This window comes from Triplophysa dalaica, chromosome 1, assembly GCF_015846415.1.
Source record: "Triplophysa dalaica isolate WHDGS20190420 chromosome 1, ASM1584641v1, whole genome shotgun sequence".
NCBI classification, from domain to species: Eukaryota; Metazoa; Chordata; class Actinopteri; order Cypriniformes; family Nemacheilidae; genus Triplophysa; species Triplophysa dalaica.
The window spans coordinates 23,493,134-23,507,370 of record NC_079542.1 but is presented as its reverse complement, the minus strand read 5'-3'; the positions used below and the strand labels follow the sequence as shown (position 1 = coordinate 23,507,370).

Genomic DNA, 14,237 nt, shown 5'->3' with positions numbered 1-14,237 from the left:
TTATTCAAAAACTATTGTAAAATGCCTAATTGTCATGATCCTGTCCCACTTTGTCATGGTTTTCTAGTCATATGGCAGGGTCATGACAGTCCCACGTGTTTTGTGTGGAAACGGATGATCATTGTTTGTTCACGATGGTCATGCGTTCTCCAGTCTCGTCTTTGACCCCGCCCCCCTAGTTTCCTCATTTAGGCAAGGCATTCTGGTTTTACTTTATCTCCTGTTCAGTTAAGTTATTTATGATTTTGTTCTCTCTAGTTTTTGGTTTGCATTTTGAATACTCGTTAAGTTACCTTGTCTGTCCCCCATCGTCTGTGTTTTGTTTGTATATTTAAATTTTTATTTGTATATTTGTTTTTGCTACCATTTATGTCTGCGCCTGGGTTCTGAACACAATCGTGACACCTGATATTAAGTTATTATAGATATTAGCATTAGTCTAGAGATCATTACCATGTTACCATATTATCATGCAGCAGCAGGGGCTACAGTCATTTATAAGAACTTCTCAGCTGGTGATATCTGATATTTCCCCAAAATGGAAGGTAGTGACAAGGGTCTGGCTCCCGCCTCCCACCCATACAGAATATGGAGGGCGGTCAGAGAGCACAGGAAGTTCAGCAAGGCTGAAATAACACACCCAAACCAAGCTTGACATTCATACGCCTGTTATCTACACAGGCCAAAGTGTAAAAACAAAGCGAGAGAGACGTACAGAGAAGGTAGCAATTAAGTAAATCTGAAGATCGTTGAAACAAAGTTACAGTCGATGCTTTGCTGATTTCACAAGTTCGTCTACAGGTCAGCAAAGCAAGAATTCTACGCGTCTATTTATAAAATGCATATAATGGTTGTAGGTGGATAAAACTGTCACTTCATTTATTGACAACTGTGGGCAATACTTGAACAAGAGCTAACTTATTACATTTTGGGAAGGTACTGTATGAGCCTTTAGATGTTTTTATATTTTCTCCTAGCCGAACAAAACTTGTTAACAAAACTTCACACTAAAAATCTGTTTAAGGAGAAATCCAGAATGCATACTGTTGGGTGTACAACTGGAAAAGATCCTTTAGAACTCTAGATCAGGCAGTACTCAGCCTTTATTAATAAAACACACACATCAAATTAGATTGTGATGATTCTGTCCCTGGTCTCCTTCAGACCGGGGTGTAACCAAACAGCAGAGTATACTGTTGTAATGATGTGGTTTCACTGGCTGTCAGTTATATCACTCTCTTGTAATGGGTACTATGAGGTTCCATGACATTTTGCTACATTACATTAAAGTACAGTGCCTGAAAAACTGTCATAATCACCAGATTTACAAAGTTATAACATTTCCTCCCTACACTATTAAGAAAGAGTTAACAAGACCCTTGTAAGAGCCTACCCTACACATAACCAAAATGTCAAATACCCTGACCAGTGTGTACTAGACTCTGGCTTGGCAATACAAGGATAAAATGCACATACTGCAAGGTGGTCCATGTCCTATGAGGCTCTACTGTTTAATAATCCAGATTTCATGGGACTGTCCGTTTATTATCTAGTTTTCTCATGTGTTGTAGAATTAGTTTGAGCTGGCTAAGCAGTTCAAATAAGGGAATACTTAGATTAGGCTTCAATCAATTAATAATTTACATACAGCTCAAAATGAAATATGAAAGAAATATGTGAAAAATGGATATGCTTCGAACTGTATACAGTATATTTGACCATCAAACATTAAACAGTGCTCATAAGAAGATTCACATATAGATTTGGCACAGTGAATTTCCTGATGATAGCAGAAGCAATGGAATTATGCAATTACAGATCCAACAATGCAGCATAACAGTAGAGTGCAAAATAATAAATCAAATCAAACAAAAATATAATCATCACTCATTACCATGTAACAGAATAAGTTTCATTATACTATAAAATACATTTTGATTGTCATAATAAGAGAACTGTGACTTGCTAAAAACAAAAAGACACTTAGCATTAATCTTTATAGAAATAAAAAAATCAATATGTTGTAACATCTTTATTCCCATCTAGTTAACTTGTCAGAACTTTCAAGAATTTCAGTCTTCAATGACAATAGACTGAAAAAGGGGTTGAAAAGTGCAATAACCTCATCATTGTTTACTGTAAAAAGACAACTATTAAGATTTACTTAATTTGCACAGTGTTTTTTTAAGTAGGCCTACTTGAAAAACTTTGTAATTTAAAATACACCAAAACACCAAAACGTAAAGCAATTCATAGTTGTTTTTAACAGTGTGGACTGTAACTTTGGCACCAATTGTATTATACTTGTAAAAAAAATAAGGCAGCTACTGAACACGCATTTTCAATTTGAGAGAAAATATTTTACTGTCATTTATGAATCTTGCGAATGTTTACAGTATGTTCTTGTTTTTCTGTTATTAAAGATCAAATATTTTTCCCGGATAAATGAAATACATTTCAGTGATATTGCAGATACATGCACAGATATTCAGAAAATGAACACTGGCTCAACAAATGAAACATGAACCAAATAAAATGTAAGCCCTTATTTTCTTTCTTTCACACAGTAAAATAGTATAGGAATGCATCTATTTACTATACAGATCAAAACGTTTCGCTTTAATCTCATTTGTTTAACATATATGTAAACATTCATGGAGACCTGCAGATTTACGGATTAACTAAGATTTTATGAAATTTTACGTTCAGCGTGAATACTGCATGGTTTCAATCAGGTTATGGGGTATATGCATAAGGATCAATGGCATATTTCGACAAAACTTCAGCCAGCTCTGTTACATCCGGTGCACCTAGTGTTTCTCACTTGGCAGCTTCAAGATGCACATGGGATAACGGTAAATGAGATGAGTCAAATTATCCAAACACTGAATCACAAATCGACAACTAAAAAGGAGAAGCGCTTCGAGCTATCTGTCAAGCTATATCCATAAACATGACAAATCATATTGTTTGCAAAAATGTTAACATTTTCTTACTAAATACATATCGCTTGGTGAAAAAATGACCTTAGTGCTATTTGAGCGGAAGTGGCTTAGCTGGCTGAGATTTAAGCTGTGCATATACCCCTTGGAGGCATTCAGCTATCATTACATTCGCACAGAAAGCAGAATTTCACATAAAGTACGGCAAGAAAGCTTGGTTTGCATTTACATGAACTTTGTTGGCTTTTTAGCCTTTTAAGTTTTTTTGCCCCACCCTACCTACTAGGATTTTCGATATTCTGTAAATACATGAATTCATATAATTATCCAGAAAATAAAACTAATATACCAGTCCATGATAGACATTCAGTATGTGTGAGTGATGGTTAATTATTATTTGTAGCAAGACCTCTGCGATAATGCATTAGGTTAATAATTGTTGGTATATATTCACTGAACTATATAAGCGGAGCACAGAGGAAAAAACAACCAATTTGTTTATTTTACATTGCAATATTTCTTCCACATGCACGTCTAGCAGCCTTGCACCTTTATCCAGCTGTGTCTGTTCATTTTTATACTTCCACAGTCGAATGCGAAAAGGCACATGTGCGTGAGCGCATCATTTACACAAGTAAACAACTCTTTTATCTCGGGCTCTCTTCCACATCCAACAGTGCACACACATACATACACACACACACACGCAGTGCCAACCCGCAGTTGACCCTAAATCCATTTAGTGAGGATTTCGCTAAAGAAAAATAACAGTGTGATAATAATCAGAGGTAGGGGCTTACTGACAGCGGGGACTCAGCTAATAACCAGCCTGTCTCGGACCTCATAGGCTAACAGTACAAATCAGGGTTTAACCCAAAGAGCCGCCGCTGTTGAAAGGAGGAACGAATGGTCCGAGGCGGTTCTCTCGCTCCCTCTCTGCGTGAAGGAAGAAGAAAGACGCATCTGGCTGTGAGCAAAAGCGCAGAGTTTTACAGGAGACATGAAAAAGGATTAAACAGTCAGAGATGAAAGTGTAAGTGGGTGTCAAAGAGAATACTGAGAAAGTTCAGGCCCGGGTCAGATGCGGGGCAGAGAACTTAGCCTGTGATACATGTTCTAGGACATGCATACGTTTTGCACTCATGCATTTCAAATTATAATAACAGGCTAATTCATTCATGAAGGCACACACGCAAAGATTCACATCTTCTGTGTCTGTCTTCGGCTTTCTCTTGTGTAGAAAGCCACAAGTGCACCCTGTATGCACGAAGAAGGACTTGATATTTCTCCAGCAGGACTGATAAAGATGTGTGGATGGAGTTTCGGTATGGTGGGATGAGGGAGGGCTGTGTTTCCAAATCACCATCACATTCTTACTGCGTTCCCTTTCCCAATCCACTGAAGGGTCCGACCATCTTCATAGCAGCATAGTTCTGTAAAAACAACAGAAAGACAGTTTGGAAAAACAAAATATATATTTTTTAAATTAATAAATTCTTAATTCTGACATTTTTGTCAAAATATAGTTATTCACATTTTCTTATTTAGGCTACATTATGTTATAGTTTTTAAGTTGTATAATTTTTTTTCTATTTAAAATTAAGTTCTTAAAATGTCTTTTAAATATGAAGCCTTAAAGACTTACTCCCAATATCAGTTTATGGAATGCAAAAACTTTGAAGCTCAATGTCCCAAAACTGCTTAGAATGCAGATGGAATAGAACTTTATAATACCAGAGTGATGATTTATGCAGTTGACTTATAGCTGTATATGGTCTGTTGGCATGTTGACTTATATACAGTTCTTTTAAATGTATTAGACCAGCTGTCATAATAAAGAGAAAACACAAATATTTCTGTCAAAAACTTTTTGACAACTTACAGTCCTACAAATGTATTATGATCACACTGAAAAAAAAACAAGTGAGACGTTATTATTAACGGCATATTCAACTTCTCTCAGAAGTCAGTAAATAAATTGGTTATTGGATCTAAATAAAATAATAAGTGTTTTACTATTTTTCCTGCCATTCTTGTAAAACAATAAATTTATTTCAGCATGATTAAAACTACAGGGACTAAAGAACCTACATATACTGCTGGATTAACCATTACAGAAGCATGATAAAATATTTAGGTAATTAGTACTACTGTTAGTTTAGGGCAGCTGTGACACAAACCTCACATTGGGTGGTGGTCTAATACATTTGATAGGCACTGTATATGTTGGCTGCTTTATTATGTTTACATTACATGTATTCATTTGGCAGATGCTTGTATCCAATGCGACTTACAAGTAGGAGAGCATATAAACCTTTTGCAAGGAAAATAATGAACTTTTTTTTTTTACACAAGACAGACCGTTATTGGTTAGTCAAACAAATGCGGAAAAGGTATGTTTTGAGCTGGTTTATTTAAGTTGTGAAGGATGATGCAGTCCGCTTGGAGAATGGCAGTTCGTTCCACCACAGAGAAACCAAATGAGTAAAGGTTTTTGCAAGCAATTTGGTGCCTCACTGTGATGGAACCACTAGGCGTTGCTCATTTTCAGACCGAAGATGATGAAAGGGGATGTAGACCCTGTGCAGTGAGTTAAGGTAAAGGGGCGAATTAGCCGATATCGTTCTGAAAGCCAGTGTCAGCGATTTAAACTTGATGTGAGGCAACAACTGGCAGATAGTGAAATGACATCAGGGGGTTGTAACATGGGTTCTTTTAGGCTGATTGAAATTATGCTTTTTGTTCTATAACACAATCTCTGTTTCACTTGAAAGTACAGTATATTATGGACGTTTTCAAAGATCAACAATGATACAAAATCTTCAGAATGCCCAACCCTTTTTTGCATTGCTGCACAGAACCTTCAACAATTATCATTAAAACCGTTATATTCTATTCTATTCCATTCAACTCTATTTCAGTTTAGTTCAGTCTAGTCGACATGTAGAGTGCACAGTCTAAGGGTGTATTTATATTTGGTATTAACATCTGACCTGTATATGGATGTGGTCCACATACACAATGAAAAGACAAGTGTAAACGCGCTTCTTATCGGAATGTCATCTGATCAGCGTGTCCTGATCCAGAGGCAGTTGAGGACGCATCGTGATCGGATCTCAGTGTAATGTAAACACAATCCAGCCAGTTCATCTACATTTACCTGCACAATTTCACGAAACCCCCGCTCGGTGTCATTATTCTCTAGTCTGTCCGAAACCTGTCAGACTAAGGAGCATGATCATTTTTCCCACAAAATGATGGTGGATACTTTACTACAGTGTATCATTATATGCAACCTACAGAGGATGTATGTCAAATCACACGAGATGTTTTACTTGACAACTTCAGCTTTATCATCATATTTAGGGTTTTACTCCCACACACAGCACCAGTTGTGTTTTTAAAACGCATCATTTGTTTATTTTCATGTCACAGACACGAATAGAAACACTATACCAGCTTGTTTCCAACATAGGCTACTAGTTTATGGGTATTTACTGTATAGCCTACTGCGTAATATACTCTCAGTTGTCCGGCTGTACCGAGGGCTGCCGATGTGTTTTTGATTTCAACATGCTGCACCAGATACTTTTCAGTGTATCAAATCTGTAACATGCTCATCCTCCCCGTTATACATGTTGTGTGAAATATCCACGCTATTTTAAAATTGCAGGCTCAATAACTATACACTCTAAAAAATGCTGGGTTATTTCTGTAAACACATTTTTGGGTTAATTGTGCTGGGTCATAATTTTGGGTTGTTTGAGGTACTGTAAACACACTGTTGGGTTCCTAATGCTGGGTCAAATGGACTGTAGGGGTTATTTCACCACTGAACAGCTGGGTTGGGTTATTTTGACCCAACCGGTTTGTTCATTTTTCCACTTCATCGAACCTTCTGGATCCTTCACGCGTCTCCTTGTCAGACGGCAACACACATCACAGCAAGCTGATTTTATAAGGTAAATTAATATGATAATATGATTATTTTTAATAACTTGTGGTAAGAGCACACTGATTTTACTGTTTAATGCAGTATTTGATCTGTCTCTGTGCGGAGGAAGTGTTTTATTCTGTGATTGATTAACTTTAAGTAATTTAGCAGCTTAGCATGCTATTTTTTTTACAAAAAAAGTCCTTAACAATCGCTTTATCGTTATGTTATATATATATGTGTGTACATTGTGCATATTTTTACTTTAAAAGGTTTTTATCCTTCACGTTAAATCCTCATGAAAATGTATGAACTAGCCTTAGGTCAGAAATACATGGTATAGTTCGGTTACTGTTTGTCTTCTGTATGGCTTTGTAATGTTTAGTCAGAATTAGATCATTTCATGCAAAACTTAATCTAAGGGGATATTTTTTCAATTGTCTGCGACGTGCCGGATCCAACCAACTAGCAATAATTTAAAATTTAGCATTTTCGCGCTTTTTTCCCTCAGGTAACGTTACCGTTAGCTGCATTAGCTAAAAGCTATGCCTCTTAATCTCACTGATTATTACAATTAATGACAAGAATAATGTTTGGAAAATTAAACAGAAATTTCCTTCTGACACACGACAGCAAATGATAGAAATAACTGACTTTTATTCCATTTTCCAGCTGGTAAAAATACTAGTGTTCTAATAGTTTTGGCCATCACTGTGTGATATATGTATATCCTCAGAAGTAAATGATATACAATATGAATGTAGTGAATGATGTAAAATACTAAAAGTGAAGTTTGAAGTTTTCTTCTAAAATTAGCATTTTTATAAGGCCTCTGTGTTTGTTCATTAAATGCATTTTAACTTAAATTTTGGTTATGTTTTAAGACTAACTGTCATATATTTAACAGGTGGGGACTTTCATGGTGGAATACTTGCAAAATGCAGAGAACAGTGATGTATTCTGCACATTTTGTGCCTTTGGGACGAGGCAGCAACGACATCCCAGACCTTCACCATTGTTTCGGGACATGCCATTGAAACTGACTTGTTGCTCAGTTGATCTGTTTCAAGTCCTTTTCTGTGCTTGATGTTAACTAAGCAGTCTCTTCCTACTCAGAAATTTCTCCGGCATGCAGTTTATCGTATTGATGGACATGAGTGAAGAGGGAAGTTTTTGAGGACACTTGTAACATGCTTTAAGTTGTCACATGTATTGTCTGTTGTTTTGAGTCTTTGTTTGGCTTAGTTTTAATGGCACACTGTTTGGACTGATTCTCATGTGCCAATAATATATTTTTGAGTGTTCTAATGCTGCAATGTTGACATATAGAATAGGAATCTACAGTGCTTAATTCACCCCGTTTTGTGTTTTTAAAGAAACTGATCTACAAAAACTTGTTTTTATGTGTCTGTAGGTGTTGGATGAAATGTATGACAATTGCACCCATTCAATAAATGTAAAGAAATAAATTGAATAAAAATGCATATTTACAATTGCATTTGTTTTGTGTAATTGTATTACAGAAAAAATATAATAATTTTACATTCCCTTGAGATTTTTTTTTTTTGGGGGTAAATATAAAAGTAGCAAGGCATTGGGAAACATATAACCCAATGTTTAGGTTATGTTAACCCAGAAACACAGTTAACCCGACCCACTAGTTGGGTCAAACAAACAACCCAGCATTTTGGGTCAAATAGTTCAACCCAGCACTTGGGTCAAAATAACCCAGCGCGTGTTCTTTCCCATAGTTACCCAGCAGCTGGGTTAAGGTTGGGTTATTTTCTAACCCAGCAATTCTTAGTGTGTAAGTGTAAACCACTGTGTTCTGGGGTCTATCCGATCTGCTTGTTCGGATCACCGAGATCGCATGTAAATGCCAAATATAAACGCAGCCTTAGAAACAACATTAACAACTTTATTTTGAAAGACGTGCGTGAAAGCTGTTGGCAGATGCCTGCGGTATTTTACGTCTCGATGTCCCAATTCAATATCTGCGTTTAGGTGAGACGTTGTCAGGCAGAATGTAGGTATGATGACATCGTAACCACTCGCGGCGAACATTCTGACTCAAAAATGTGTTCCAAACCGCGTGGTACTAAAATGTGTATGTCATTCAATATCGACCCCTGGCCGCCTGGTGGTAGTATGTTTTTGGACACTTCGGGATTTCAGCCCTAATGTAATTTCAGGTCACCGCGGCTTTCAGAAAATTTGCGTTGCGTTCAACCGGTCGGTGGGCTTCATCTAAGCTTTGGACACTAATGAAAGTTGGTGGACCTAAATACATAGGTCTTATCTTGTTACTGACGAAATTCCATCGAAATCCATCGAGGAGAAAGTATTTAACTAAATCGCGGAAATTGTGTAGTCACATTTGTGGCGGAATTAGCGAATGTACTGCAGGCGCCGTTCTAAAAAAAAAATTGTATGTATTCAACTCATTCTGACGGTGTTTTTTCTTGTGTAGTTTGATATGTACATCATATGTGTTGTATGAATATGAATATGAATTAACAATTAATATTGATGTGTATTGTTGTTTTCTCTTGTATTCTCAAAATAAATGTTTATGAATATGAATGAACGCTTATTAATTTTATTTGTTTTTAGTGAGGTACTATGGGTCTGATGCCCATTCCAGCTAAAACAGTATATTTTCATGATTTCATTTGAAAGAACTAACAAAATTCTACCTTCTATTCAAATTTCATGCAAATATCTGATAAAATAAGGAAGTTAAAAGTAAAAATGTGTGAATAATGAGCATTTTCGGTCACACGAGTTAATGTTAACTATTTTACATTCCTCGCTGTTATAAATATCATAACTTTCGCAATCCTGAACTGATTTTCACAATTCAGGTGTCTTCGGAAAGGGAATTTTCAGCTCTGTCAAGTCATGTGATCCATTTTGAGCTTAGGGGTGTTTGGAAATTTTGTCATCATACCTACTGAATGTCATTGTCAATATTCTATCGTTTTTTTTCTTAAGAAAATGTTTCACCTCAGAGAAACCATCTATCTTGTCCTGTCAGACGTTATACAGTGAAACTATTGCAAATGCGGCGCCGTGCACTTTCTTCACTGAAGCGCAAAAGAAATTACGAGCATGGCAACGTATGGAATACATAAAGTACCTAAAAAACACATAACTGGTACTTCGTGTAGCTGAGAAGGATTTACATGAAGGTATGATATTATTCATAATCATCTTTCATTAACAGTTCATGTTAGTATTGTGTATTCATCAATGTAACCAAAATGCTATGTTATTTTTGTGTTTTTTATGGTGGTGGCTCAAACCAACAATTTTAAAAAAGAACTAGTTCTGGACTGCTATTTAATAGCCTTAACCTAAACATATAGGCTGTTCATTCATAAGTAGACAAATTAGTAACACACTTTTGTTAAACTACGTTAAATTAGTGTCATATATCCTAAGTGGGTCCCATGGCCAAATTAGTTGACAACCACTGTTGTAGAGGATTTGTGTACAGTAACCCAGCTGTGATGCTAAATTCTTTGTCACATACCTGAACTACACGATTAAACCCATCAATCACAGAAACACCCACTTACACTTTAGTCCTCTTATTTTGAATTACTACCACACAGCACACACTCAGAGAGACTTACAGGGAAGGCGTAGAGAAAGACTCCCAGGAAGATAACAATGAAGAAGAGCACAAAGAGGCCCAGAATAAGCCACCTAAACCTCCTCCATACAATGAACCTAAATGTCTTATATGGGGATGAGAACCAGAGGAATGAGGTCTCAGGACGCCTATAGAGAGAGAGAGAGACAGAGAAACAATTGATTGACATCCCACAGGCAATGTTAAATAAATTATATAAATACCACTTTGAACCACTGGAGGGTCTAATACTGACATCTGGTGTGTTTTGTGCGATTTGGTGAAGTGGAATGTCTGTGATTAGATGTGCTTGACTTACTGTGGCTCCTCAAGATGAGGATTCATGTTTGGCTCATCTCTGCCGTGTCCTGCCGGTCTCTCTTCCTGCTCCTTCTCGGAGACGATTTCCAGAGTCATTTCCACCTTTCCCTGAATGAAAAAGAGAGAGAGACTAAAACAGTGAGTGGAATAACTCAAACTTACAATCTTACACTGTAACAGTATTTAAGTCAAATGTTTGAATACAGAAAAGGACAGAAGAGCCTGCACACTATCCAAATGTTTTCTGCACCTTTTCTTCATTATTTCTCAGCAAAAACAGGCACGTACTGTATTGTAAATACATCAAAACACTTTCAGTTGTCAATAGTGATTTGTTTTTATATTTTTGTGGTGCTCCTGTTCATGTTTTGGCAATCTAACTGATTTGCTCCCAAAATGCAAGCAAGCAAACTGTGTGAACGTGTGACAGGGATCAGTGAGAAATCACTTAGCGATAAGTGTGTTGGACCCAAAAATGAGAAATGGTACGATTTCAGCCAAACAGTGGATAGGTGTAACATTCCTTTTCATCCTTACCGTTTTCAAATCATTTTTGAGTCTACTTACAGCAAGTATCTTCTCGCCTTTACTGTCGCTCAGGCATGGCCACCAGCCCTTAACCGTCTTCTGCTCAAACAGAGAAACCAGCCTGTCTTGAGGCTGAGAAAGCATCTCCAGACCGCATTTCTCTGGAGATTTTGCTGGACTCAGCATGTGGTTGAGATCCATCTCCAAACAGCCTTAAAAGAAAGAGAGAGGCCAAGGACACGTTAAAAAAATTAATTAAGCTCCCACAGTTTATTTTTCCTATCATTTAATTTCAGTCAAAAAGTGTCCGACCTTCAGGCTTCCTGCTGGCAGCGGGTCTTTTTCTGTGAAGTTTCAACATTGTGGCCGGATGCTAATTATTTCACAAACGTACATAGATCAGTGTAGTTTATAGACGCCTTTAAGCCGTCCGGATCAGAAGGTCATAACTTATTTTTCTTTCGGTTGTGCTGACATGTTGGAAATTAGATTTGGATGTATAATAATAAAATGAGTAGTAAAGATGTTGTAGTGGACTCGTGTGGTTTGAATTATGTATTTGCGCCGACGGTCACGCTACGCAACGGCGTGTGGGGTGACCTCACAATGTGAAGGCTACATGTTAGAGACTTTGGAAACCATCTCCCTACGCACAGATAAACTTATAGAGGTGCATGCACTGAAGGTTAATGAGAAAAAAACACGCACAGCCCTATCAGTGTGGTCCCTTCCAGCAGAACGTTTTTCCTCTGTCATGTCAAGGCTGAAAAATATACTTGAAAAACAGCTTTGCGGTGTTGCGCGAGGTTAACACAACTGAATCTGCTGAGGAGGGCAGAGCTGAGAGTCATGTGGCACAAGGGACAAACGCTGGGTTTGAATAGTAGTCTTATACAGGATTTCTTACCGAGGAAATCATCAAAGGAGAACTTGTCGTTGTCCCAGATCTGGATAGTGAGTTTAGGAGGCAGTTTGGTTTCAACTTTATCCAAACTCCAGAAATGCTCCTGCGGAGAAACAGGAGAGTGATAAGTGTTTAGAGTATAAAGAGGTGGAAAAGAAAAAAAATGCTCATGTGAAATACCATAAATAAATAAATAGGACCCAAAATGCTTTTGATATAATCACTACAATTGAATTTATTGGTACAGTAGTCAAATACACACGTAATCACATCCCATCTATTGTGTAATTACAATCTGTTCATGCTCATTTGTCATCCCACAACCTACTATTTACTTCCTTAAAGGGATAGTTTACCCAAAAATGAAAATTCAGATTTTTCCTTTTTGAGTGACTATGCCTATAAAAATGGGCTCCACTCCTTAAGGAGAGGCAGAAATAAAGTGACAGCTCAAGACAAACTGTGAAAATAATAGCATCAACGTGCAAAGTAGAATTAGAAAGCGGGTGAGAGACATAAAGCGAGAGCCACTGAGAGAACGACCGAAGCGTGAGCGACTTCCACTACCGCCCCGAAACTGCGCCCTGCCGCTAGACGGGATTCCATCGTCATGATGACATTCCCACCGTTCTGTACTGTACCGTTGATGGATGTGCTAACAAACAGAGTCTGGATAGTGAACTAGTGCTTCACAGAGCTGCACTGCTGCTCATCGCCGGAAAACAGCCCGTGTCGGTGCACTCTTTCTGCCTGACAACAGCACAGAGCCCCATCAAAACAAACAATGCAAATAAGGACTCACTTTCAATCCATCACCGTTTGTCTGCGGGACTTATTTCATGCAAGAGAATCGGTTCGTTATGTATCGGTTCTATTGAGTGTCACGTCCCAGCCAATGTGGATCTGTCTTCTGACAGCTGTTGTAATGGGCTGCTCTAAATTTAATGGGTGGAACCGCTATCTTCAATCTTACCATAACTGATCCCCTGCCTGCCAAAACCTCACTTTAAGTGCCTTGTCCATCACAACTGTTTTCCCTGAGCTGGCTTGGCTGAAGTCTGGACTGCGTTGCTTGTTCGGGACATGGATGTTTGCCAGCTGCAGACTGCAACGTATCTGGGCTCGATACGCCCACCAGCTGCAGTGATATCCTTTAAAATGTGGTGGATTCATAGACAATGCGTCCATATCATGACCTGTGGATTATCTATTCAGACTCAAACCAGGCTCTTCACTTTTTCTTTCAGTTACAGATAAAACCTGTCTAAACCTCAAATCACACCAAAGCTTAATGTTTAATTTCATTTTTATTTTCTTTGGTTTGATCTTTCTCAACTTGCCATATTTACTCCATATTGCACATGCAGCAAATAAATGAATTAAATGCTGTTCAGAGGTTAAGCCTCAAATGTCTCACCTTCTTATCAAACGTGCAAAGCTGTTCAGCAGGTAAATAATGGAAGGGGAAGAGGAACCTCCAATTAAAGTTGCCTTCACCACCCAGAGATCGATAGTGGACATCTGTCTTCGGCTTGTTCTCTTCGTGCCCTTGCATCCAGCTACCATTGAGAAAATAACATTCACAGTTACCCGACACATCATTTCCAACACATTTAGAAGATAATGTTACTTATTAACCTATGGCTTGGGTCCCCGGTTGCCCCGCAACTGTATTTGTTGCTAACTATCGATAATTTTCGCACCGCACTGTTACTATTGGTCGCAGGGGCAACAGACAAACAACAGACACATGATACAGGAAACAAAAACAACTTCATCTAAGTGCGGTTCATACACAAAACCCAAGAACCCATTTATGACACCCAGATGTACCCTTTCACATAAATGTCACTCATCTTCTCCCCGGTAACACTGACATCATCCAGGATAACATCTCTTGTGTTCCATATAATACAGCGCAGGAAGAACCTATGGAAGCGGGAAACACAAAACAATAAGATTCAAATAAAG

The 14,237-nt window shown here is 37.9% G+C and overlaps 1 protein-coding gene and 1 long non-coding RNA gene across 11 annotated transcripts in view; one reads left to right on the top strand and one right to left on the bottom strand.

Moving 5' to 3' along the window:
• Positions 1-1,688: 1,688 nt before the first annotated feature.
• Positions 1,689-14,237, bottom strand: part of dysf (dysferlin, limb girdle muscular dystrophy 2B (autosomal recessive)) — an 83,301-nt gene continuing 70,752 nt past the window's right edge. For all 10 annotated transcript variants that reach the window (XM_056749437.1, XM_056749440.1, XM_056749441.1 and 7 more), the window contains 7 exons: positions 14,100-14,195; positions 13,684-13,825; positions 12,270-12,369; positions 11,402-11,574; positions 10,833-10,942; positions 10,515-10,662; positions 1,689-4,375 (listed from right to left, as the gene is read on the bottom strand). In XM_056749437.1, the coding sequence (XP_056605415.1) occupies positions 4,316-4,375; positions 10,515-10,662; positions 10,833-10,942; positions 11,402-11,574; positions 12,270-12,369; positions 13,684-13,825; positions 14,100-14,195 (829 nt within the window). In that variant the 3' untranslated portion in view covers positions 1,689-4,315. The remainder of the gene's footprint in view (positions 4,376-10,514; positions 10,663-10,832; positions 10,943-11,401; positions 11,575-12,269; positions 12,370-13,683; positions 13,826-14,099; positions 14,196-14,237) is intronic.
• LOC130421763 (uncharacterized) lies at positions 6,445-8,369 on the top strand. Its single transcript, XR_008906907.1, has 2 exons — positions 6,445-6,904; positions 7,784-8,369. It is a non-coding gene; the product is annotated as an uncharacterized LOC130421763 (long non-coding RNA).